The 23,457-nt window shown below is 37.7% G+C and overlaps 2 protein-coding genes across 8 annotated transcripts in view; one reads left to right on the top strand and one right to left on the bottom strand.

Annotated features, from left to right (window-relative positions):
• The first annotated feature begins 832 nt into the window (after nt 1-832).
• NOPCHAP1 (NOP protein chaperone 1) lies at nt 833-23,416 on the top strand. 7 transcript variants are annotated; one of them, XR_014026839.1, is made up of 7 exons: nt 836-1,238; nt 2,057-2,143; nt 2,847-2,983; nt 5,603-5,763; nt 10,440-10,609; nt 11,839-11,966; nt 12,042-12,569. XR_014026839.1 is itself a non-coding variant. In XM_081330758.1 (5 exons), exons 1-5 carry the CDS (start codon nt 1,169-1,171, stop codon nt 23,367-23,369), a joined length of 507 nt encoding a protein of 168 aa, XP_081186884.1. In that variant the 5' UTR covers nt 833-1,168; the 3' UTR covers nt 23,370-23,416. The 7 variants fall into 7 exon arrangements, 3 of the variants coding, with proteins under 3 accessions (XP_081186884.1, XP_081186883.1, XP_081186885.1); XR_014026840.1 differs by having other exon boundaries at nt 11,839-12,569; XR_014026841.1 differs by having other exon boundaries at nt 11,178-12,569.
• Nucleotides 7,796-23,457, bottom strand: part of ALDH1L2 (aldehyde dehydrogenase 1 family member L2) — a gene marked incomplete at its 5' end in the record, with an annotated part of 32,004 nt that continues 16,342 nt past the window's right edge. Inside the window, 14 exons of the mRNA XM_081330755.1 lie at nt 7,796-7,880; nt 9,420-9,619; nt 10,523-10,628; nt 11,782-11,947; nt 14,448-14,546; nt 15,721-15,820; nt 16,268-16,361; nt 16,631-16,718; nt 17,413-17,518; nt 17,639-17,709; nt 19,062-19,212; nt 20,431-20,558; nt 22,468-22,587; nt 23,210-23,357. Of these exons, the coding sequence (XP_081186881.1) occupies nt 7,825-7,880; nt 9,420-9,619; nt 10,523-10,628; nt 11,782-11,947; nt 14,448-14,546; nt 15,721-15,820; nt 16,268-16,361; nt 16,631-16,718; nt 17,413-17,518; nt 17,639-17,709; nt 19,062-19,212; nt 20,431-20,558; nt 22,468-22,587; nt 23,210-23,357 (1,633 nt within the window). The 3' untranslated portion in view covers nt 7,796-7,824. The remainder of the gene's footprint in view (nt 7,881-9,419; nt 9,620-10,522; nt 10,629-11,781; nt 11,948-14,447; nt 14,547-15,720; nt 15,821-16,267; nt 16,362-16,630; nt 16,719-17,412; nt 17,519-17,638; nt 17,710-19,061; nt 19,213-20,430; nt 20,559-22,467; nt 22,588-23,209; nt 23,358-23,457) is intronic.

Here is a 23,457-nt window from a genome sequence, read left to right as displayed (position 1 = left end):
CACACAAAGTAGCAATGTTAAACATGGAAACAAAAAGGAATGTCTAAACTGACTAGCAAGTTTGTCTATTAAATATAAATTTGAAAGGAAAAATAATTTCTGACAAGATAATGGTGACCTTATTGAAATATTATAGGAAAAAAAAATAAATGGAAAAGATTTACATAATGCTTGCAATCACACTATTACAATCTTCTAATTGTAGAGCACACATTTCAAGAGGGTTGCTTGATTAAAGGGCACTAAAATCTTTGTCAACTCTTGATAACCACATAAATTTTCTCCATGATTATTTGTCCTTAATCTGGTCTTTCAGGTCTTCCAATGAAGCACTCATCACCACTGTAAGTAAGTCCATCCACCTGCTTGTCATCTTTTTCCTCCTTCCACTTTTCCCAGCTGTAGAGCCTTCTTCAGAGAGCTTGGTCCTCACGTAGTGTGTCCAAAGTAGGATAGTCTGAACCTGGTGCTTTGTCCCTCAAGGGATGGATTGGTTTGTTCAGCGACCCATTGGTTTGTTTTCTTGGTCGTTCATAGTATTCTCAGCAGTCTTCTCCAAGACCAAAGTTCAAAAGTGTCAATACTCTCCCTATCCTGAATCTTTGGGAGAATTATCAGTAAGATAACACCTTTATTAGAACTGTTACAAAATGGTTGGTTAAACTGTCCGATTTTTTTTAAAAGAAATCTAAATAGGAAGGGAATACTTGGGGGCTTGATGAAAACCCTCGGTATTTTGATAATGCAAAATTATCAATAATTTATTTCATTGCATGGATCATCTATAGAATGCCATTGTAATAACTCTGCAGGACAGGAAATGTGTAGTCGCTTGTAACTGAGACCCCAAACTGCCACTTGGAATCTATAAAAGAGGCTCAGCTAATCTCAATGTACACATAGTTGTACTTTGACAATAAAGGTTCATTTCATTGCAAGAAGAAAATTACGGCTACCGGAACATAAAACGTGAATATATATGAGAATTTACTCTGATACAGCTTTCCTATAAAGTCCTGTCGAGCCTAGTATAGGTCTTCTGTGCTCCCAGGGGGCGCTGTTACGCTCGCGAAGCCACTCTGGCTTTGGCCGTTCCCTCCCGTGTGTTCCGGCTTCCTCTTGGAGGTGGGATGCGTCGCTACCGCGAGTAGGGCGCATATTGAGCTGAATGGCGGAGAAGGATATCAACGCGGATCCGGGGATATCTCGGGTGCTTCTTTCCGTGGGCGGCGGCGGAGGTAACTGGCGATGAATGTGTTCAAAGAGAGCAGCCGCAGGGCAAGGAACGAATGTCGTGTTTCCTGATCTCGTCTTTTCCCACTAACCTGTGATTCTCAAACTTGGCTACATTAAGATGTGTGGGCTTCAACTCCTACAATTCCCAGTGGCTGGTTCGGGAGTTGTGGGAGTTGAAGCCACACCTCTTAACATTGCCAAATTTGAGAAACGCTGCAATACCTGTAACTTGTTTTTTCCTTGCGTTGCTTCCAAAATCTGTAGGCTTGAACAGTAACTGCCAAAAGGAAAATACAGTATATATATATATAAGTCCTGTAGGGACATGGTGTTCGTGAGATCTTGCGCGAATAAATAAACATCACGTACAAATATTCTCAAAAATAAGGTGCAACGTTTTTGGAAACTTTTAAGAAAATGTTAATGCACTTGCCTGCTAAAATTAGTGAAAGTTTGCATCTGAAAAAAATTCCTTTCTATCTCGACTTTCTCACTTCTGATTTCATAGTTTTTTACATATTAATGCTTGCCTAAATGTCGATGAGAATGGTGCCTTCCACTTTTGAAATGCACAATAGCCTAAAACGTTTTGCTTAGTTTTATAGCATGTCTCTACAATATTATCATATTTGCTTTTCGTAGTGCATGGAGTTGAAAAAAGTGCCATGCTTCTCACAGTAGAGCATGTAGCTATTAGAATAAACTGCTTTGCATCAACTAATCTGCAGTAGAGTTCAAAGTGCCTATAAAGAGAAATACTGTACTAGTAAAATCAGTTGTATGTGCCTTTTCAACTGAAGCAGGACTTCTGGATTTCTAGGTATCAGTGAAACACTTTTGCTCAGGTCAAAACATGCTAAAAAGAAAGCCACAACCTTACAGACAACTAGGCTGCCCAGGAGCAACCGTAAGTATATATTTATATATATTACCAGTGAGTTAAGAGTACTGCCCTGGCTTGAGAGCAGTGTTTTTCAAACTTGGCAACTTTAATGTGTGGACTTCAACTGCTACAATTCTCTACTCAGTGTGTTGGCTGAGGAATTCTGGAAGTTGAAGTCCATCCATTTTAAGGTTGCCAAGTTTAAAAAACACTGAGTTAGAGGATTGTGTCTTTCCTGAATTATATGTATGTTATAAAATAAGAATCATAAAGTCTTGCCTTTGGGGGGAAGGGGCTGTATCCTCAGGAATGTCAAAGGATTTAAAGCTTAAATATATGTGGAGATCTTTGAAAAGAACCATGCATTTTCTATTATTTATGCAGAGCAGAGAGTGAACATTAAAATTGGTTTCCCTACTACTCAACAGTTAGTAGTAGTTAAACTAAATATCATGAAGTATATTTTTGTATAGCATCTTTATTTAAATAGAGATGGATTTGAAGTTTAAATATTTCATAATAATTTTATCTTGCAATATGGCAATTGATTAACAGCACATTTCTATATTTACTTTCTATGTTTATTTTCATTCCTATATGTGGGGTGTTGCTGGCCGTCCTTATGTTCTTCCTATACTATCACTTAATCAGTGGTGGGGTTTTTTAATTCTTTAAATCATGTTTTGAAGCATATTAATATCTTCATAAACATGTTTCTGTACATAAGTTTTAGATAAGGTGCAGAATTTTCTACCCCAGATGGCTAGTGCAAATAATCAACTGAGAAGAGAAATGGACAGCAAGCCTGACCAAGAGTTTGACATAGAAAATGTAGATCCTTCGATGGAAAAGATAATTGAAATGGTGAATATATTTTTGTTTCTAATTAATTCCTTGGCATGGAGCATTACATTCATGTTTATGGTATACTCAAAGAAGAAAAACTTCTTGTTCTTTAGTGTCTAGACCTCTTCAAAAACTGTTATTCACAATAATACCTGGATGTTGTTGTTGTTAGTTGCGAAGTCGTGTCCGACCTATCGCGACCCCATGGACACGTTCCTCCAGGCCTTCCTGTCCTCTACCATCTTCTGGAGTCCATTTAGGTTCACACCTACTGCTTCAGTGACTCCATCCAACCACCTCATTCTCTGTCGTCCCCTTCTTCTCTTGCCCTCAACCTTTCCCAGCATTAGGTTCTTCTCCAGTGAGTCCTTCCTTCTCATTAGGTGGCCAAAGTATTTAAGTTTCAACTTCAGGATCTAGCCTTCTAAAGAGTAGTCAGGGTTGATCTCTAGGACTGACCAGTTTGATCGCCATGCAGTCCAAGGGACTCGCAGAAGTTTTATCCAGCACCATAGTTCAAAGGCCTCAATTCTTTGGCGCTCAGCCTTTCTTGTGGTCCAACTTTCACAGCCATATATTGCAACTGGGAAGACCATAGCCTTGACTATATGCACTTTTGTTGGCAGGGTGATGTCCCTGCTTTTTAGTATGCTGTCTAGATTTGCCATGGCTTTCCTCCCCAGGAGCAAGCATCTTTTAATTTCTTGACTGCAGTCCCCGTCTGTGGTGATCTTGGAGCCCAGGAAACTAAAATCTGTCACTACCTCCATTTCTTCCCCATCTATTTGCCAGGAATTGAGAGGGCCAGATGGCATGATCTTGGTTTTCTTAATGTTAAGTTTCAAGCCAATTTTTGCACTCTCCTTCTTCACCACAACAAGAGGCTCTTTAGTTCCTCTTCACTTTCTGCCACTAGAGTGGTATCATCTGCATATCTTAGGTTGTTGATATTACCTGGATGTTACCATCTTTTTTTTTAATTGACTTCTGTGCTATGACTGAAATATTTATTTATCAAATTTATTTGACTCCCAGAAAATAGCCAGATACTAAACAGCAAAGTATTAAAATCAGGGTACAAATTAAAAAAATAAGATCATGACTAAAATTACAAGCTAAAAAATTTGCATTGCTATATAAAAGCAATGTTTCTGGGAGGCCAAGGGGATGGGCATCGCAAAGCTTTTCAGTTAAGCATATAAAAACTTTTCAGGCAAAGTGTCAAAGTAGCTCTGTTTTCCATATGCAGTCCGGATGTTTGAGGGTTGTATTTCTCAAAATTCCCCATCAGCCTGAAGAGGGACAAGGTTTGCTACAAACTCTTCATGTTATACACCAGACATGCAGAAGAGTCCCAAATTAGGAGGGTTGCTAAACTAGCACCTTCCCCTACTTGAAGACATTTGACTACATTGTCTCCAAAATTCCTTTCAACACTGATCTTGCATTGCTTGTTGATGGAGGTGGCCAACTCAAGCCCAGAAGATTTGCCTAAGCAGCAGATGAGAGCCACTGGCTCTGTGGTGCTTTGTTTCAGCATTTCTTTTCTAAGTGTTTTCAGCCTCTGATCAGGGAAGGCAATTAATTGATTAATCCATCCAGCTAATTTTTTTCTTGGCTATTTTTTTCTTGACAGTGACTGTCATACAAATAATCTCTTTATTTAAACCATTTCTATGGCCAACCATCTTAGATGGTTGACCATCTGAAATAGGTAACTCAGGGCAGAAAGCAATCATTTTGCTAAAACCAGTATACACTTAGTCCTTGATCACAGTTCAATCCAAAATTTCCATTGCTAAGCAAGACGGTTGTTAAGTGAATCTTTTTGCAACATTTTTGCCAACATTTTGCAACATTTTTGTTAAGTAAATCACTGAAGCTGTTAAATGAATCATGGGGTCGTTAAGCTAATGTGGCTTCCTCCATTGCCTTTGCTTGCCAGAAGCTCCCATAGAAGATTGCAAATGATAATCCCAAGACCCTGGGATGCTGTAACCATTGTTAATACATGCTGATGTTAAGCACCCAAAGTTTGATCACGTGACTGGAGATTCTGCAATGGTCATAACTGTGAAAACTTTTTTCATTGCTGCTGTAACTTTGGTCATTAAACAAATGGTTGTAATTTGAGGGCCACCTATAAATAGAATGCCATAACTAAAAACTAAGTTTTTAAAAAATCCAATAAAAAGAAAAATGGAGGTAACATTAACAAATTCACCAAATATACATCTGTATATTAGGCTCCCTTAATACCTGGGCCTAATACTTGGGGAAAAGCCTGGTCTTTATGGCTCTCTAGAAAACCAAGAAGATCAGGGAAGGCTGTTCCATAGTCAGGGGCCACAACAGAGAAGGCAAATCTCCTAGTTCCTACAAAATGACATTTTAATAAAGGGAACCTTGAGCATGCCTATTGGATCTGGTAGGTTGGGACTCCCCACTCATTTTCACTGGTACTAGTGGGAATAGTTAATGAACTGATGTTGAGATATTTTCTAAGTCTAAGATAATGATCATTGAAACTAAAAATTGACTGCTTTTGATTTCATAGTCCAGCATTGAAACTGATGTACTTCTACATTCTCATTGTGCACTTAATAGTATCTTACTTTCATTATTAAATTCTTACAGAATGTGGCCTTAGTAGAACTGAATGACTGTGATACAACAGAATCAGAAAATGATTCCGAATGTGAGGACAGCTCTGTTTGTGAAGAAGTTACAGAAGAAAATATTAAGTTTTCTTTATCAAAAAGAGAAGGACGTATAGAAATGTTGGATGGTAAAACCGAGTAGGTGAATTAGCCTTATTTTCCTGCCATTTCAATATCTAGATGTTATCCTCATTTTTTCAAGGCCTCTTGGAAAGTTCATATTATAAAAATCATTTGTAGGTCTGCTATCAAGTCAGAAGAAATTAATGAGGATTTCATTTGTAAAATTGAGAGAAAAGCAAAAGAATAATTGGACCAGACAGAAACAGAAGAATCAATAGCTATGAACTATTTATGAGTTAATTTGTAATAACATTACATATTAATACCAACTCTTGGGTTACATACAGACAAATGACAGTGTCTCTGTAAAAAAGATCAGTTACTCTAGATTGTTTCAATTATGAAGTATTTGGACTGGTGACTCGCTGTTTTATGATATAGTAGTGGCCTTCCAAATGAACTACCGTAATTTCTAACTCCCAAGTCTGGTTGGGATTCATGCTTGTTTGTGCCAAAGGTTACTCACCTTGTTTGAATAGTCCTTTACGGTAGGGGTGAAAGAATTGTGTTAGACTGAAATATTTTGGTTGATAAGAAGCATTCATAATGGAGAATGAGGAATGCCATTGGGAATCCGGTGTATTTTTAATGATCAAAATATGTTACAAATCAAATCCCAGCCAGTGTGAGATCACATGTTACATCTTTGAAATTACAATATGCCTTGTATTTTCATAAAGTTTATTTAAGCCAAATAAAAAAGATTTTTTTAGATGCACAGTATTTGTTTTATACTGTAAAAGGCATCAATTTGCAAGATACATGTCAAATTGAACTGAAATTAGTTTTATTTTATGCATTATTACTGGAGCGTACATTTCACTGAATAAGACTTTATTCCCAAATAAATAATTTTTGAGCTATTATTGCTTACTTGAAAACGGGGTTGGATGCAAATCAGGAATGTTTGACATGAAAAGTTAAATAGGCTGAAGACTTTGGAAGTAGCAATAATTAATAGTTCATAATACATGGTAGATTATGGTGCATAACCTACATTCATAGAGGACCATCTTTCATGAATTGATGTGAATTGATAATTGTAGTACATAAATATAAATAAAATTTAGGTACAATAAGGTTTTCTAGTATATTCCTGGAAAGCAAGATACAAAGGGAAAAGTATCTTTCTGTTCATAATTTCCAATACTGTTTTTAGACAAAAACTGCTATAGTTTTATCTTTCTGTTCATTGTATTTTATACCACAATGTTGTACGCCGTTTTCAATAAATATTTTGCAATTGCAAGTAGTAAATACATTCAAAACCTGGCATGGTTGTCTTCACAAATTGCATTAATCCATGGCTTTAAATTGTTGAATAATTCAGAATGTTTGTATTTAGACTTTTTCTGTGAGTCAAAACTTAGTATGTGCGGTATGACTTAAAAGCATTGTGTATGTATGCGAGAGCGAGAGGTGATCTTACAGATGTAATACTAGGTCATTATTTAATGTAATTGGCACCCACAATTAGAGATTACATACAACTCAATAGCAAACAAATTACAAAATAGTTCTACAACTTTTTTGTATTTAGGGGAATAACACAGATGTTCAATTCTCTATTGTACAGATTCATAGTAAGTGCACTTCCTTGGATACATAAACCATGTTTATGGTAAACTGGTTTTCTGAGTTAGTTCAAATATGCAACATGTTTATTGCAGGAAAAAAGTATGATGCTGGTGTAATGTGGCCAAGACCCACATGGTTACTTAGGACAAATAAAAAATTATAGCACGTTTCCAACTTAAGTAAAGGGTTCACAGAGACGAAATATGAGAAATTTGATGGTTTCTAGATTTCTGTCTCACCTTCAGATAGACCTAAATGTCAGCAGATGGACATGATAGTTATAGGAAGGAAGAATTTATGATCACAGTAATCCGTAGCAAGTGTTGAACTCCTTTGAGGAATCCTATTGTGAATAAATGCAAATGTGCTTAATTGGATCATTGCACTGAGACACTGGTTGGCATGTTCATGCCAGGAAGCATTTTTACTTTGTCGTTTGTTTGTAATGCTGTAGTTGCTGTGGGTCAGAGGAAGAATGGGGCTTCTTGGCTGAGCTGCTCAGTATTCCACAGTTACAGCTTTTGTTCTCAGGTACTCATTAAGAGCTTCTTCACCTAAAAGGAATAAGAAAGTCTTGAGTAGCTGGAGTCTCCAAGGAGTCTGCAAACGCTCTCCTCACAGTGGGAGCGTTTGCAAAAAGCAAGGTAGAACTCAAAACCAAGTAAACCCTCCGTATAATGGAGATTGGTTGAATAAAATGCAATACAAGAGACAGATTGATATGGAGTTTAGGGGAACTAAACTAAACTCCTAAACTTTGTTGAAGATGTTACCTAGCCTTATAATGAAATATTCGGAAACCAACCCACTAGCTCAGAGAATGAACCTTCATCCTCATGTTAAAAGATTGCTTGCCTCTACTCTGAAAGAATCCTGTATTTTGCAAGGTTCTAAATTGCATGTTCTTTTAACATGGGGTTAAGTAAAGGTAAAGGTTCGCCCGCACATGCGTGCTAGTCGTTTCCAACTCTAGGGGCCGGTGCTCATCTCCATTTCAAAGCCGAAGAGCCAGCGCTTGTCCGAGGACGTCTCCGTGGTCATGTGGCCGGCATGACTAGATGCCAAAGGCGCACGGAACGCTGTTACCTTCCCACTGTAGTGGTCCCTATTTTTCTACTTGCATTTTTACGTGCTTTCAAACTGCTAGGTTGGCAGAAGCTGGGACAAGTAACAGGCACTCTGTTACGCGGCACTCGGGATTCGACCAGCCAAACTGCCGACCATTTGATCGACAAGCTCAGTGTGCTCTGATTTTAAGGGTAAAACAGCACAACTTTATTTACTACTTCGTTTCAAATGCATTTTGACAATTGCTCCATTACAAAAATCACATTGTAGAATAGGAATTAGAAAGAATAGAATAGAATAGAATAGAATAGAATAGAATAGAATAGAATAGAATAGAATAGAATAGAATAGAATAGAATAGAATAGAATAGAAGAATAGAATAGGAATCACGAGAACCTATACCATTTCAAACAAGTGACTGTCCAGTCTCTTCTTAAAAATCTCCAGTGATGGAGTGCCCACAATTTCTGGGGGCAAACTATTCCACTGGTTAATTATCCTCACTGTTAGGAAGTTTAATTGCTTCTCTCTTTGATCAGTTTCCAACCATTGTTTCTTGTCTTGCTGTCTGGTGCTTTGGAGAATAGTTTGACCCCCTTTTCTTTGTGGCAGCCCCTCAATACTAGAATACTGCTATCATGTCATCCGTATTTCTTCTTTTCTTTAGACTAGCCAAATCCAAGTCCTGCAGCCATTCTTCATATGTTTTAGTCTCCTGGCCTTTCATCATTTTAGTTGTTCTTCTCTGAACTTTTTCCAAGGTCTCAACATCTTTTTTATAGTATGGTGACCAAAATTGGTCACAGTATTCCAGGTGTGGTCTTACTAGGGTTTTAGAGAACAAGTAGTCTATAACAATAATTTCTCTCATTACATTTCAAAACCCATTATTCATGGTTGTTTACAATGTTGATTCAAAATAGGAGCCAAAGAGTTCTGGAACGTGATAAATTTCTTACGTTTAATACATGTCACTTTGCAAGTATAATTGGAGTCTAGAGAGAAAACATGAAATGCAGCTTACCTAAATCTTTTCCAAAACCAGACTGCTTGAATCCACCAAATGGTGCTGCCACATCAGTTTTGTTGTAAGTGTTAATAAAAACAGTTCCAGCTTCCAGTTTGTCACTGACATATAGTGCTTTACTTATGTCTTTGGTGAAAACACCTGAAGCCAAACCATATTCTGTTCTGTTGGCTCGTTCTAACACTCCATCGATGTCTCTGTGGCAATAAAGAAACATTCTAAGATATTGACAGCACAAAATATACCAAAGATGCTAAATTTAGCACTCCATATTTTGTAGCATATATTGTGTTCTCATATTGTGCTAAGCCATAATTAAATTTATTTCAGTTGAAGCATGTAATTTAAGAATCGTGGTTTATAAAACATATTCTATAGCTGTCTGGAATTGCAAACCTGCCATTGGAATTTAATTGATTAAAACACAACATTGTTTAGAACCATCTGTATATCCAATCTGGTATTTTTGTGAAGTATTTTTGAGACTTGGCTAGAATGTATGTAATGAATATCCCTAAATATAAGGATATAGCAATGATATTTAATCCACAAAATTAAAAATTGCATGGTTCTTAAGGTCATAGACTGAGAGAGAATGTCAGTAGTAATTAAATAGGATTCCAAATACTACTACAGTCATGCTGGAAGCGCTTCCAGGTTGAAAGAATTGGACAGTGACATCACCATTGCCTGGGGGATGCCCAGTTGGGGGCTCCTTTCATGACCCTGTTAAGTTACCTACCAAAGTGGTACTCATTTGTCTACTTCTGATTGCCCACCTGAACTGCTGGATCAGCAGAAGCTCAACTGTGTGCTAAGAGCTCACCCTGCCTCGTGGCAGCAACCAGCTCTCAAAAACGAGCCTGCTGATCGTCAGCCCAGCATCCTAACCTCATGAGCCACCACACTCATACAGGATTCCAAATTAGGGGTGGAATCTACTTCACAGAAGTTTTCCTCCAGTATGTAAATTGCATTGGAGAAAAGGAGTGAAGCAGGTTCATTTTGTCTTCTCAGAAGACTATTAATTGCAAGGATCCAGGGTTTGAAAAGCTTGTAACTGCTGCACCAACAACAGCATTAATTGGAACAGAACATACCCATCTTTGAATTTGGAAATGATCATCACTGGCCCAAAGGATTCTTCATGGGCAATATGCATGTCATCCTCAACGTTGATAAATATGGTAGGTTCCATGAAGAAGCCTAATGAAAGAAAAATGGGTAATTACAATCTCCAGCATTTTCTATCTTGATACATGGGTCATACGTTATCAATCCTCAGCAATGCATTTTGTATGTAACTTGGCTAATAAACAAGGACTTTAATTTTTAGCCAATTGATTATTTTTAAAAAAGCACCCATTCAATATATATTTTAGTTTCCAAACATTGAGGGTGTCAAAAAGAGGTCATTTTGAGTTAGGTTTACAGTTTCTGTTGTGTGTTTTACAATCAGTTACCTTCTTCCTCTTCTCCTCTCCTTCCTCTACATGCTTCATAATTACTTGACCCTTATGATAATACCATGACTGCAGGAATAAAACTGAACAATTAGTTATTGTTAAAACAGCAACATACATTTTGGTGGGTCACGAACTGAATATAATTGAACTAAAAAGAAAATCAGAAGTCACTTTTGTTATAAATTTGTTTCATGTATTTTTGTCACATAATTTGTTATTCCATTTTGCTTCTTAGTTTGTATTTTAATGTTTGATGTCGAAGTTTAATAACAATATTATTTTTAAAAAGAGAGAAAAGGAAAAATGTGATAAACAACATCAGCCAAGGAAGATTCTGGCATATCTATGGTGGTCCAGTTCCTGGTGCAGTATGTTTGCTATTATTTCCCTTGTCTCTCCACTTACTCAAATTTTATATAATGTGCCATACTATGATTTTCTTTACATTGGAAAAAAAAAGCTTCAAATGCAAACAAAACTGAAAAGTGATAAAAATCTAATACCAGGCAGATGCATCCTGAATTTAGGTTTTATAACCAACTGGACCTGATGCTGCAATCTTTCTGTTGCAATTGCTGGGAGATTATTTGAGGAACCAGAGCATAGCAGACTTACTGTATGCTGCCCAGAGTCTTCTTGGATTTGGGCAGCCTTAACAAATCCAATATATAAATAAAAACAATAAAAATCAAATTGATTTTAGATTCACTTCTTGCAGCTATTCAGAACAGGCAAGGATTTCCCCCCCAAAATGTAATTTGTCACTTTTAATTTTTCTCTTGCCTTTAACATCATGAACAATTTTTATTTTAAATGTCCCATGTGTTTGAATTGCAGTATACTTGTAATTAATGTGAATGTAATTGTGTAGCCCTATATTAGATCTTACTTACCTGGTCTACATACTTGTCTCCCTCCATATACTAAAGTTGCTCCTTCTTTTACTCCAGTTTGGCAGTATTCCAGAAGCTTTTCCAAATGTGCTTTGTGATTTTGAGGTCCGTGGTCTGTAGCTCTATCAAGTGGATCACCTATTTTCATCTTTTGGGTTTCTTCCACCTAAAGATTACCAAAGAAAGTGAGGATTAAATAGTGTAATATATCAGCCAAAATTTTATAGATAACATCATATAATTAGGATTTTTAAAGTTAGAAGACATTGTCCTCTGTTGGTTCACCTTATATTGTACAGAGCCCTATACGGAAAGAACATTCTTGAGGGTACGCAAGAACAACATTGAAGTAAAAGATGGAGGAAGGAGACCATCGAGCAAGGAATAACATTAAAGGAGGATATGGCTGAAGGATCTGACTTCCCTTATACTACTTGGAGGACCCTGAATAGTTGAGAGTTGGAATGAATGAATGTAAAATCAATATTTATTTATTTATTTATTTATTAATGGGATTTATATCCCGCCCTATCTCCTGAAGGACTCAGGGCGGCTAACAACAAAACATATAATAAGTACAGAAATTAAGATAAAAATAAAATTAAAATCATCTGTGCAATAAATTAAAATTAAAAATTAAAAATAAATTAAAAATTGTAAATATAATTAAAATGCCTGTCAGTCCAGGTCAGCCAGGTGGAAAAGGAGTGTTTTGAGGCCGTGGCGAAAGGACTGGAGATTTTGGGCCATCCAAAGCTCAGGGGGGAGCTGATTCCATAGGACTGGCACTCCCACAGAAAAGGCCTTCCCCCTGGGGGTCGCCAGCCGACATTGCCTAGCTGACGGTACCCTGAGGAGGCCTTCTCTGTGTGAGCGTACTGGGCGATGGGAATTCGTTCCCGGCAGCAGATGGTCCTGCAAGTATCCCGGGCCTAAGCCATGTAGGGCTTTAAAGGTAAGTACCAGCACCTTAAATCTCACCCTGAGGGCAACTGGTAGCCAATGCAGCTCACGCAGGAGGGGTGTAATATGGGAGTATCAGGGTGCTCCCATCACTACCCGTGCAGCTGCACTCTGCACCAGCTGAAGCCTCCGGGTGGTCTTCAAGGGCAGCCCCATGTAGAGAGCATTACAGTAGTCTATACGGGAGGTAACGAGTGTGTGGGTGACTGTACGTAGGGCATCTCGGTCCAGAAAGGGGCGCAATTGGTATATTAGGCGAATCTGGGCAAATGCCCCCCTAGCCACGACTCCAATATGATCTTCAAAACTGAGTCGTGAATCTAGGAGGACGTCCAGATTGCGTGCTCATCAATGGGAGGTAGCATCTCTCCTCCTATAGTCAAAGATGGAACCTCTTGGACTAAACGAGATGATGGTATGTAGAGCCACTCAGTCTTGGCCGGGTTGAATCGAAGCCTGTTCTTTCCCATCCAAATCTGTACCGCTTCCAGGCAACGGGACATCACGTCGAGGGCATCACTGGGTTGGTTCGGGGTGGAGATGAAAAGCTGGGTATCATCAGCATGTTGATGATATTTCACCCCGAAGCCACGGATGATCTCTCCCAGCGGCTTCATATAGATGTTGAACAGGAGGGGCGAGAGCACCGATCCCTGAGGCACTCCACAACTAAGGGGCCTAGGGCTTGACCTCTGTCCCCCTGCTAACACCGTCTGCGAATATGCTTGAGTGGAGGCTCTTAGTGGATAACAACATGCTACATGAATGTGGAGAGACACAGAGCCTGGCCCATTCTGGCTGATATGTTGGCTACTACCAGAAACATGTACCAATAATAACTTATTTTTGACCAGCAACAAAGACAAGAAGGTGGCTTCATTCTGGCAGTTTAAAGTTCAATCTAAACACAGAAGAAGAAGAAATATAAAGTCCTGTAGAATGTAACATTAATATGTTCCTAAACCTCAAGCCAAATACAAGGAAACAGTCTGGTATACTTTGGATGCTGTGTTTCACATTTTAATGCCCATAACATCTGATGCTGAGGAAAGCTAGTGTATCAGTAATTTTTGCTGGTATGCAGATCCATATCACCTTGCTTAATGAAATGGAAGTGGGAACAGAAAGTGCCTTCTGTAGAACATGGTCAGCAGAGCTTGAAAAGTAATAAAAGTTGCTTGATCAAAACTAAACAAACCCGAAACTCTGCCACATCAGAAAATCAATGAACACTGAGAAAATAGGGCTTCACTCCATTACTCACATTTTATCAGTGAAAATTATTATTGCTACAAGTAGTTCTCAACTTATAGCCATTCGCTTAGTGATCGTTTGAAGTTACAATAGCACTGAAAAAAGTGACTTACAACAATTCAGGTGTTTGGCAATTGATGTGTATTTACTGTGGCTGCAGCAGCCCAGGGTAGTGTGATTGCCTTCACTGCCTTTCCAGGCAGCTTCTGACAAGCAAAGTCAATGAGGGAAGCCAGATTTCTTAATGACCACATGATTCCACTTGGCAACCACGGGTGAAAAAAATTGATAAAAATTTGTAAAATGGGGCATGGCTCACTTAACAACCACTTTGTGTAACAGCAGAAATTCTTGTCCCAATTATGTTGTAAGTTGAGGGCTACCTGTACAAAGTTACAATTGGTACGTCAGGATTATTTTTCAACATCCACTCTTTTAAAGTTTCTTACCACTCTTTTAACAAATTCATCATGAATAGATTCCTCAACAAACAGTCTACCAGCTGCAATGCAATTTTCTCCTTTGTTGAAGAATACTGCTCCCATGCCCTGAATCATAAGAAAAAGAATATACCATTTTTGATTTGGTTTGGTTTTTATGGTTGCCTTTAAATCTTTTTCTGTCTAAAAACTTCTCACTCAGTTTTTTAATGAGACCATAATGTAAAGCTAAATCTCAGTCTCTCTTTGTGTAGCTCAGCTTCTCCAACCTAGTGATTTCCAGATGTGTTGCTCTTCAGCTCTCCCTGCTGTCAGGAAATAATGTGGGTTAAATTGTACCACATCTGGAGAGCCCCAGCTTGGAGAAGAGTAACATATCCATCAAAAACGAGAAAGTAATTTCTGCATATAATGGAAGGTAGATGACATAAAAAAGTGATGACTGATGACTGATAAATGAAGGACTACAGTATGCAGTACTGTATAAATAAATTTATTATACATATTTAGTAACTTAACAAAATTTAATAATATAAAACAGACTTTAAAGCTGGATGTCCCTTTTGAATTTTGAAAGTGATGGAAGATCTATTTATTCAGACAGGCTGCCATGAAAAACCAGCCCTTACTGAGGATGGTGGTCCTAAAATACTAATTTACCAGAAAGTGAATCAGCCTTTCAGGATACTCTGTACCATCCCTGTGGGAGTTTTGTGAGGCCAGAAGGTATTGTTACAAATAAATCTGATTCTTGAGGCAGCCTTTTAAATTTTCTAAACTAAATTTAGAAAATGTCACATAGTACAAGGAGCCTGAGGATTATCAAAGAGGGGGTCTGTAGGTACTGTGCAGCTTATCCCTACAAAATACTATCTTTTACGAATATTGAAATAGAAATACTGAATATTTAATATTGAGAACTTTTTCCCCCTGGGATTAATTTGTGGACCTGCAATAATATATGGGCAAAGAGTGGGTAGGTCCAGAAACAAAAAGGATGAAACCACCAATTTTCCTTTCTGAGATGTCTTTCTCTCTCCGCCTTTCTCTTTCTGCCCAATTCTTTTCTTGTCTTCTCTCCTGCCCAAATGGCAGGTGTTCCTATGTGCCTCAATTGCTTGAGGGGGATTTTAAAATTTAAAAAGCTCACAGTGTAGTAGAGATAGATGCAGGTTGCACACACTTCTCTAGAACACTAGTAAAAAGGCACAGTGTATTATGGGACATTTTAACCATACTCTTTCTGAAGAAAATTTTATATGGAGCTTAAAAGCTTATTTACCATTCTCACAGCTTTGTCAAGCTCACAGTCATTGAATATGATCAGTGGCGATTTTCCACCCAGCTCCAAAGAAACCTTCTTCAGGTTACTGACAGCACAGCTACAACGAATAAAACGATAAATGACAGAAGCCTGAAAATCAGATACCATTTTCCTCATTTCTTAGTGATATTAAGACATATTGTGGTGTAAATACTTTATTATATACTTATTTTACTTATTTCCCAAAAATAAGTTAAATACTAAACATAGTTAAACTACTGTACATTACAATTTATATCTTGGCAACATTTTTCTCTTACTGGATCCTAGCTAAATTTGCAAAAGTCATCCAAATTGTAGTAGCAAATTTTGGAAGTGGAAAGGAGTATACAAAAACAGGGAAAGTACTCACACAAGCAAGTTTGGTGCATCCAAACCAATATCAGTGTTTAACTCAGTATTATTCTGACAATGCTGGTAAACAACATGGAGATTCTCAGGTAAAGTAGGATTCACACAACTTCCCACTGAGCAAAAGATAAGATCTTGCACTGAGAAATATTACCTTTTCATGATATGTTTCCCAATTGGTGTTGAGCCAGTGAACCCAAGTTTACGGATGTCTGGATGTTCTGATAAGCGTTGTCCTACTAAACCACCTACATGATGTAAGAGATACAATACTATGAATTTTACTGAAACTGGGAGATGGAGATTTTGAGGCAGAATGTCACTTAATGCTCCTGTACCCCTTTCCACCTGAACTATTCTTTGAATCCAAGTTGAGGTCCTCTAGACACGTGATAATGCATATTCCATCATTCCCAGCTGTTGGCCATGTTGACTAAAAATTCTGAGTCTCATACTTCCAATACATCTGAAGGGCAAAAGTTAGGAAAGACTATAAATATTTACACTCCCACTGTACCTGAACCAGGTAAAATATTGATAACCCCTTTAGGAAATCCAGCTTTCAGAGAGAGCTCTCCAAATTTCAAGGCAGTCAGCGGAGTTACCTAAATAAAAACAATTTTATTTAGATTGTAGAGGTACACCATAAGCATGTTTTCATAGAATATATTTTAATTTCATTATAGTGTCCCATGCAATAATTATGTGCACACTTTACTATGTGCATTAACTTATCTTTTTTGGCTTTATTGCCTAGGCTTGCTTGCATGAATGTATTGCACAGTAAGATCTTCTGGAGAGTAGTCAGGCTATAAATATCTTAAATATATAACTAAATTCCCATTACTGTTGCAAGCAAGATGCCTCTGGGCACCAGGTTGGGAATGTTATTGTACTTTAATACTGTTCACAAACATTCTACTTTTATTTGAGCCGTTGTGGTGCAGTGGTTAAAATGCAGTATTGCAAGCTAATTCCTTGCCCACTGCCAGAAGTTCAATCCTAACTGGCTCAAGATTGACTCAGCCTTCCATCCTTCCGAAGTCAGTAAAATAAGAACCCAGATTGTTGGGGACAATATGCTGACTCTGTAAACTGCTTAGAGAGGGCTGTAAAGCACTAAGAAGCAGCATATAAATCTAAGTGCTATTGCTATTTTTATCTGTGCTTTTCCATTAAGGTCCACAACGGATTGATCAACTGGTCAAAAGACATTCTACATCTGTACCTCTGCCAGGCAGAAACTACTAATGCAAGGAATGCTGTATTCCAAGGTATCATTGGCCAGCTTGATGTTACCTGTGCTGGTTTCAGAACCAAGGTATTGCCAGCAGCCAAACATGCCGCACTCTTCCATGCCAGCATCATCAGTGGATAATTCCATGGAATAACAATAGCACAGACTCTTCAGATTCCAGGGAGAAAGAAACACAAAAGTAAATTTGAATTTCAAAACACAGGAGAAACATGTTATGAGTAAAATTAATCGGAGTCTGGTTTCATTAACAAAGACAATGGATCTTACCCTAAGGGTTCTTTTCTGGTGAACGTTAAATTGTGGTTTGGTCGTGCTTGGTTTATTGGAATGGTAGAACCCTAAATGAAAAAACACTTATCCTTTTTTTTTTAAATGACAGTCATGACGAAAGCGGCATCAATTGTATCATCACATGTGTCTGAATAACCTGTTAGCAGTTACAGAATGTCTCCTACAACATCCCATATGCTGATAAATATACATGAATACTGGTAGTGAGGAAGATACATGGACATTATCTACTATTATCCGTATCTCTTCGGGGGGGCTGCTTTTTTCACTGATAACCTTGCATATGAATCAGTTTGAAAGCAGAGTTCTTTTCATTAAACAAAAAAGTCGAACTGATATTTTTATTTTAAAAAGTAATGCAGGTAGTCTTCGACTTACGACCACAACCAATCCCCAAGTTTCTGTCGCTAAGCAAGACAGTTGTTAAGTGAGTTTTGCCTCATTTTACCATCTTATTTGCCACAGCTGTTAAGTGAATTATTGCAGTTGTTGTTAGTAATACAGTTGTGAAGTGAATCTGGTCCTCCCCATTGACTCTGCTTGTCAGAAGGTCACAAAACGGGATCATGTGACCCTGGGACATTGCAACCGTCATAAGTATGAGTCAGTTGCCAAGCATCTGAATTTTGATCACATGACCGTGGGGATGCTGCAATGATCATAAGTGTGAAAAACAGTCATAAGTCACTTTTTTCAATGTCGTTGAACAGTCACTAAATGAACGGCTGTAAGTCGAGGATTACCTATAACCATTTCACACACAATTGCCTATGTAAGACAGGAGTTGGTAAACTATAAATCAGGCTTGCATTTTTCCCCTTTTATGATTTCCCCAACGCCCCCCCCCCCGACCATTACTACTGACAACTGAGGATATACTGTAGTTTTCCACCTTTAAGCAGTTTTTAAAAATTGACACTTTATAAATATCTCCCTGGATTGCAGAAACTAGCCCACAAGTACAAAGCATTGGAGATTTCAACTCTGTCCAGTATGTGATGTAGCTCTGCCATTTGGGATAATTACCTACAATCCCATTAAGTGAAGTGCTTGCTATCATAAAGTTGTTCAGTCTTAACGTAAGGATAGCTCCTGGTTTCTCAGAAATGAATTCATATTTCTGTGAAATTAGCTATGCATAAAGCAAGGAAGTATGGACTTCAGCTACAAGTCACCCCTTTCAATGCTGAGAAACTTTGCTATTGTTCTAAGTTTTGGTTTGGGTTGCCTTTATCTTTAGCAAGAATTAGGTCTGACCCACATAATAATTCTGGAAGATAATCAGTCTTTGAGGAAACCTTAAGAAGTGCATTTTTACTGTGCTCTGTACTAATTGAATTGTCTAAATAATGTCACATATAATACTGAAGATTTGACACCAACTCAAATATTAGCTTGCCTGTATTTTGTCACACCATCCACCAAAATATCGGAATGTTTGCACTGACATTCCTACGTGGGTCTTCAAAGCTAATGTGTACACAGCTCCAGAGTCAATAGCCTCTATGGTTGCCAGCTCTTCTTGATGTTCTTCCATCAGATCCGCAAGTCTTTCAATAGAATCATACAGACGGTAGAACAAAAAGACAACATGACATGTTTTTAAATGTTGGAATTCATGCTGAAACTTGCTAGTCTGGAAAGTAAGTTTACTGAATTTAAGTCACATGAAAATTGTGGGTGATTGGAAAATCAGGGCATTATTCTGTAATAGTTTGGAAACCAGGGGTGGAAAAAGCTTTCATAAGCCTGCTTTGTACACTGCAATAAGTCATGATGTGGCTGACTGATTTTTTACCATAGTGTTATCTGTCAGTTATTATGTATTACAATTAACCATGATTGAAAATCAGTTTAATGTGAATGTAATTCCTAAGAAACATAGGGAAAGAACAACAACTATATGATATTATCTGGAAAAACCTAGGAAGATTTAAATCTGGGTAACCTGAAGCTTACAAGATTGCTATAAAGATAATGTTTCTGAGGGTGTAGAATTCACAGTATATCATCTTGACCTCCTTAGAGGCAAATTAGTATTCCAATAATTTAAGTAATTAGTACATTCAAGTATAAGCATCACATTTTAGCCATTGACTTGCAACATGAACCTGTCCCAAACTCCTGGATGCAGCTCTCAAGAATACTTCCAAGGACACTGGCACATTTTAATATCAGAGATGTGGGAAATGTTTTAAATGGACATTGCCTATATTTAATTAAATTTTAATTAAACTAATACATGAAGTCAAATCAAATTTAGTTTTATCCTGGCCTAGTTGCTTTCATTTTCTGCCCTTCTTGTCTGGGAGCTGCTCAGAAGTCAAGCGTGGCCCTTAGTTTGAAAACTGCTATCTACATCTTTGAAATAAATGTATACAGGATTTGAGGGAGGGGTTACATGATATTCAGGGTTTAGAACTGGTTTAGTATAGTGGTTAAGATACCAGGCTAGAAACTGGGAGGTCGTGAGTTCTAATCCCATTTTAAGGACAAAACCAGCTGGATGGCCTTCGGCCAGTCACTCTCTCTTAGCCCTAGGAAGGAAGGAAGCAAGAGCAAACCACTTCCAAACTACTGCAAGGATGAGTTCAGGCAATTGCCAGAGTCAAAAACTAACTTAACAGCACAAAAAGAAATAAAAAAGTCATATTTATATTGTCTGTTTTCTCAATACGTTTGCACTATCAAATGGACATATTAAGAGATCACAGAGTGAACAGAACAGAAATAAAAGTAAGAATGTAAGATATTCTGCATTGCCATACCTGTACATTAATTGCCCTCTTTCTCTTGCATTCATCTTTCCCCATTCACCGTATTCAAAGGCATCCTTTGCTGCTGCCACCGCTTTGTCAACATCACTCACTGTAGCCAGTGACACTTTAGCAATCACCTTACATAAAGATAAGAAGTTGCTAACTTACAAACAACAACCGCTTTATCGGTTTTTACTAATTCAACTACAAACCTCCCATTTTTTCCATTCATTTCATTGTGTCTCCTTCCTTCCATCTTTGGTTTTTTAGATTGATAGTACATGAAGTATAAATGTTTTGTTACAATTTTTATGGAAAAGGGACAAAAGTAAAAAGAAGAGGAAAAAGAAAATGAGAGCAAAAAATAAAAATAGATAAAACTGGTAGATAGCAATTCACTGATCATGTTCTGACATGTTAAACCATTCATTAGAATTCTGGCTTAATCCTAAATGTAACACATGTGGATCTGTGCTGTTGGATTATTCACGCTTGGCTTCTCCATCTTGTAGGAGCATTTATATAAACTCCAGGGTTTGTTTAGCAGTGTGTGTGCGTATGTGTGTGTGTGAGAGAGAGAGAGCGTGAGAGGGAACTACGAAATCTGCCTATTTTTCTCAGAGGAATCAAATGTCTGAGTTTGCAGGTAGCTTTAAATAAACCAAGGAAAATGCAGGTAATTTGTTTAATTGCTCTTGATTGCAAAGAAAAACTAAGTGAAAGCATGTTGAGTTCTATGATTAAGCCAAAATTTTAAAGAAATTAAATATGACGTCTAAACGGAGCTGCTGGCTTTAACAACATGTTTTGTTCAGTTCATACTGCCAGAGTTCTCTGATTCTATAACAATTTTTTTTTGCAAAAATTACGCAAAAATATGTTTTATACTTTTAACATAGGCTATAATTTCCTAGACTGGCCAGTATTGACTTGAATTAATTAACCTTGATCTTTAAAATACAATCAAGTAAACAAAAGGGTGTTGAATATTTGTTACTTCTTCCTATAAATTATTATTAGGACTGCAATTAATCTCTCAAACAGGCTGAGCAGGCAATTTCTGGATATTAACTATTATTAGTTGCAATGGTACATATCAAGTTTTTCCAGCCGCCTCTTATGATATGCTGGGATATCAATTATCAACATATGTATTTGGAAATTGTGGCAGTGTAATATCAAGAACTGGAAGAGAGCCATTTTCAGATGATCATTTTTCCCCCTTGTTGCCCAAATCTTTATCATGGTCCAAGCCATCATCAAACTATTTGCTCTGTTTTAAGTTTACAGGATTCTATGGGAAAAGTACATTTACAGTGGTGGTGAGCTTGCATTCCTGGCAATCAGTGATCAATTAGCTTGTCCTTCCTGACCAATTGATGGGCAAAGAAATTCTCAACCGAGATGTGCTCACCTGTTGTCAGCAAACAGTTGAGCCTTACTCTACTCCCCTCCCCCCCACCAGTTTCATTTTAAAAAAAAAAATTCCTTCTATCACGTATTTGTTATGCTCCTGATGGTGACAGGTTGTCAATCTGATTTTGCATAGTGTATCCATAGGAGGGAGATGAAATGTCACTACATCAGTATGCAGAGTTGTCCCTTACATACTTGCAGGCAACATTGTAATATACAATTTGGCATTATCTTCATTAGAAAAAGATGGTTATTTTGCAAGTTATTAAATTTTGGATCCGTTGTTCTGTCATACCCTCTAAAGCACAGGTGTCAAACTCAATCATGTCACATGACGTATCGTGACATTTTTTTGCCTTTGCAGAGCTGGGGTCGGCGTGGCCTACACATGACACATCCAGCCCACGGGCCGCCACTTTGACACCCTGCTCTAAAGGTCACAAGAAAGGCCCAACGCAATGCAATTCACCAAAATGCTGATACTTTTAAAGCAACATTTGCTTGCTTATATTCTGCTTTTGAAAAAAAACTGAACACATTGGTATACTCATCAACAGCATGATATGATTGCTACAAATACGAGTGCTTCCGGGGGTGGGGGGAAGTGTTACTGTACTGAGGTTTACTCACTGATCCATCTGTTGGATTTATAGAGTCATATGTGTTTCCACCTTCAGCATTTACAAATTTCCCATTGATAAAGCACTGACATGGCATCTTTATAGTCATATGGTTAATATATTTTGAAACCTAGGACAAAACAAATGATTTTGTTCAGCAATGTATCATAGAAACAATGCTTTCCTACAGAAAACATGATGCGTAACAAGCATATGTCCTGAAGATCCTCCCAACTGATTATAGCCCAAGTCATTGAATTGAAGGCAATCTTTAGATTCCATCACAAGGCAAATAATAAATACTAATTTATTGTATTGTACTGTCTGCAAATATCAATGAACCAATTTGTAGTGGTTAAAGCATCAAGCTAGAAACCAGGAGACCTGAAGTTCTAGTCCTGTCTTAGGCATAAAACCAGTTAGGTAACCTCTCTCTTTCAGCCCTAGGAAGCAAACAATGGCAAATCATTTTTGAAAACTTATTAAGAAAGCTATAGGGCCTTCACCAGAAAGTCACCAAGGGTCAAACTGATTCAAAGGTATGCACATGCGCATATGCATGTACTCACACACGAATATCTGATGGCTTAATATTAAAACACATTTCAACCACTGAACAAATATGTACAGCACAGAAGTGAAAGTACTGTGATTTTGCTTATGATGAAATTATTTAGTGTTCAGTATTTATTACCAATCTGCTGCATAGAATTTACCCAAATGTACATATAACATTTTACAAACCAGCTCACATAATCTATCACTAATTCTTCTTCCTTGTCTTCTCCTCTGTGCTTTCTGACTACCATTTGAACAAAATCACCAAATTTGGGGACCATGTAAATATCTTCATTCTGAAGTTCAAGTCCAGCACATTTTTGCTTGATCTCTTCAATCACCCTTAAGATATAAAGACATTGAAAAAGGAAAAACTGGTCAAGCGCAGAAATGGACAGAGTCAAAGAATCACAGAGTGAGAATGGAATAATTCTGCTCCATG

Source organism: Vipera berus (assembly GCF_964194415.1).
Source record: "Vipera berus genome assembly, chromosome: 6".
NCBI classification, from domain to species: Eukaryota; Metazoa; Chordata; class Lepidosauria; order Squamata; family Viperidae; genus Vipera; species Vipera berus.
Note: the sequence above shows the minus strand (reverse complement) of the source record. Positions and strands in the feature narration are given on the sequence as shown.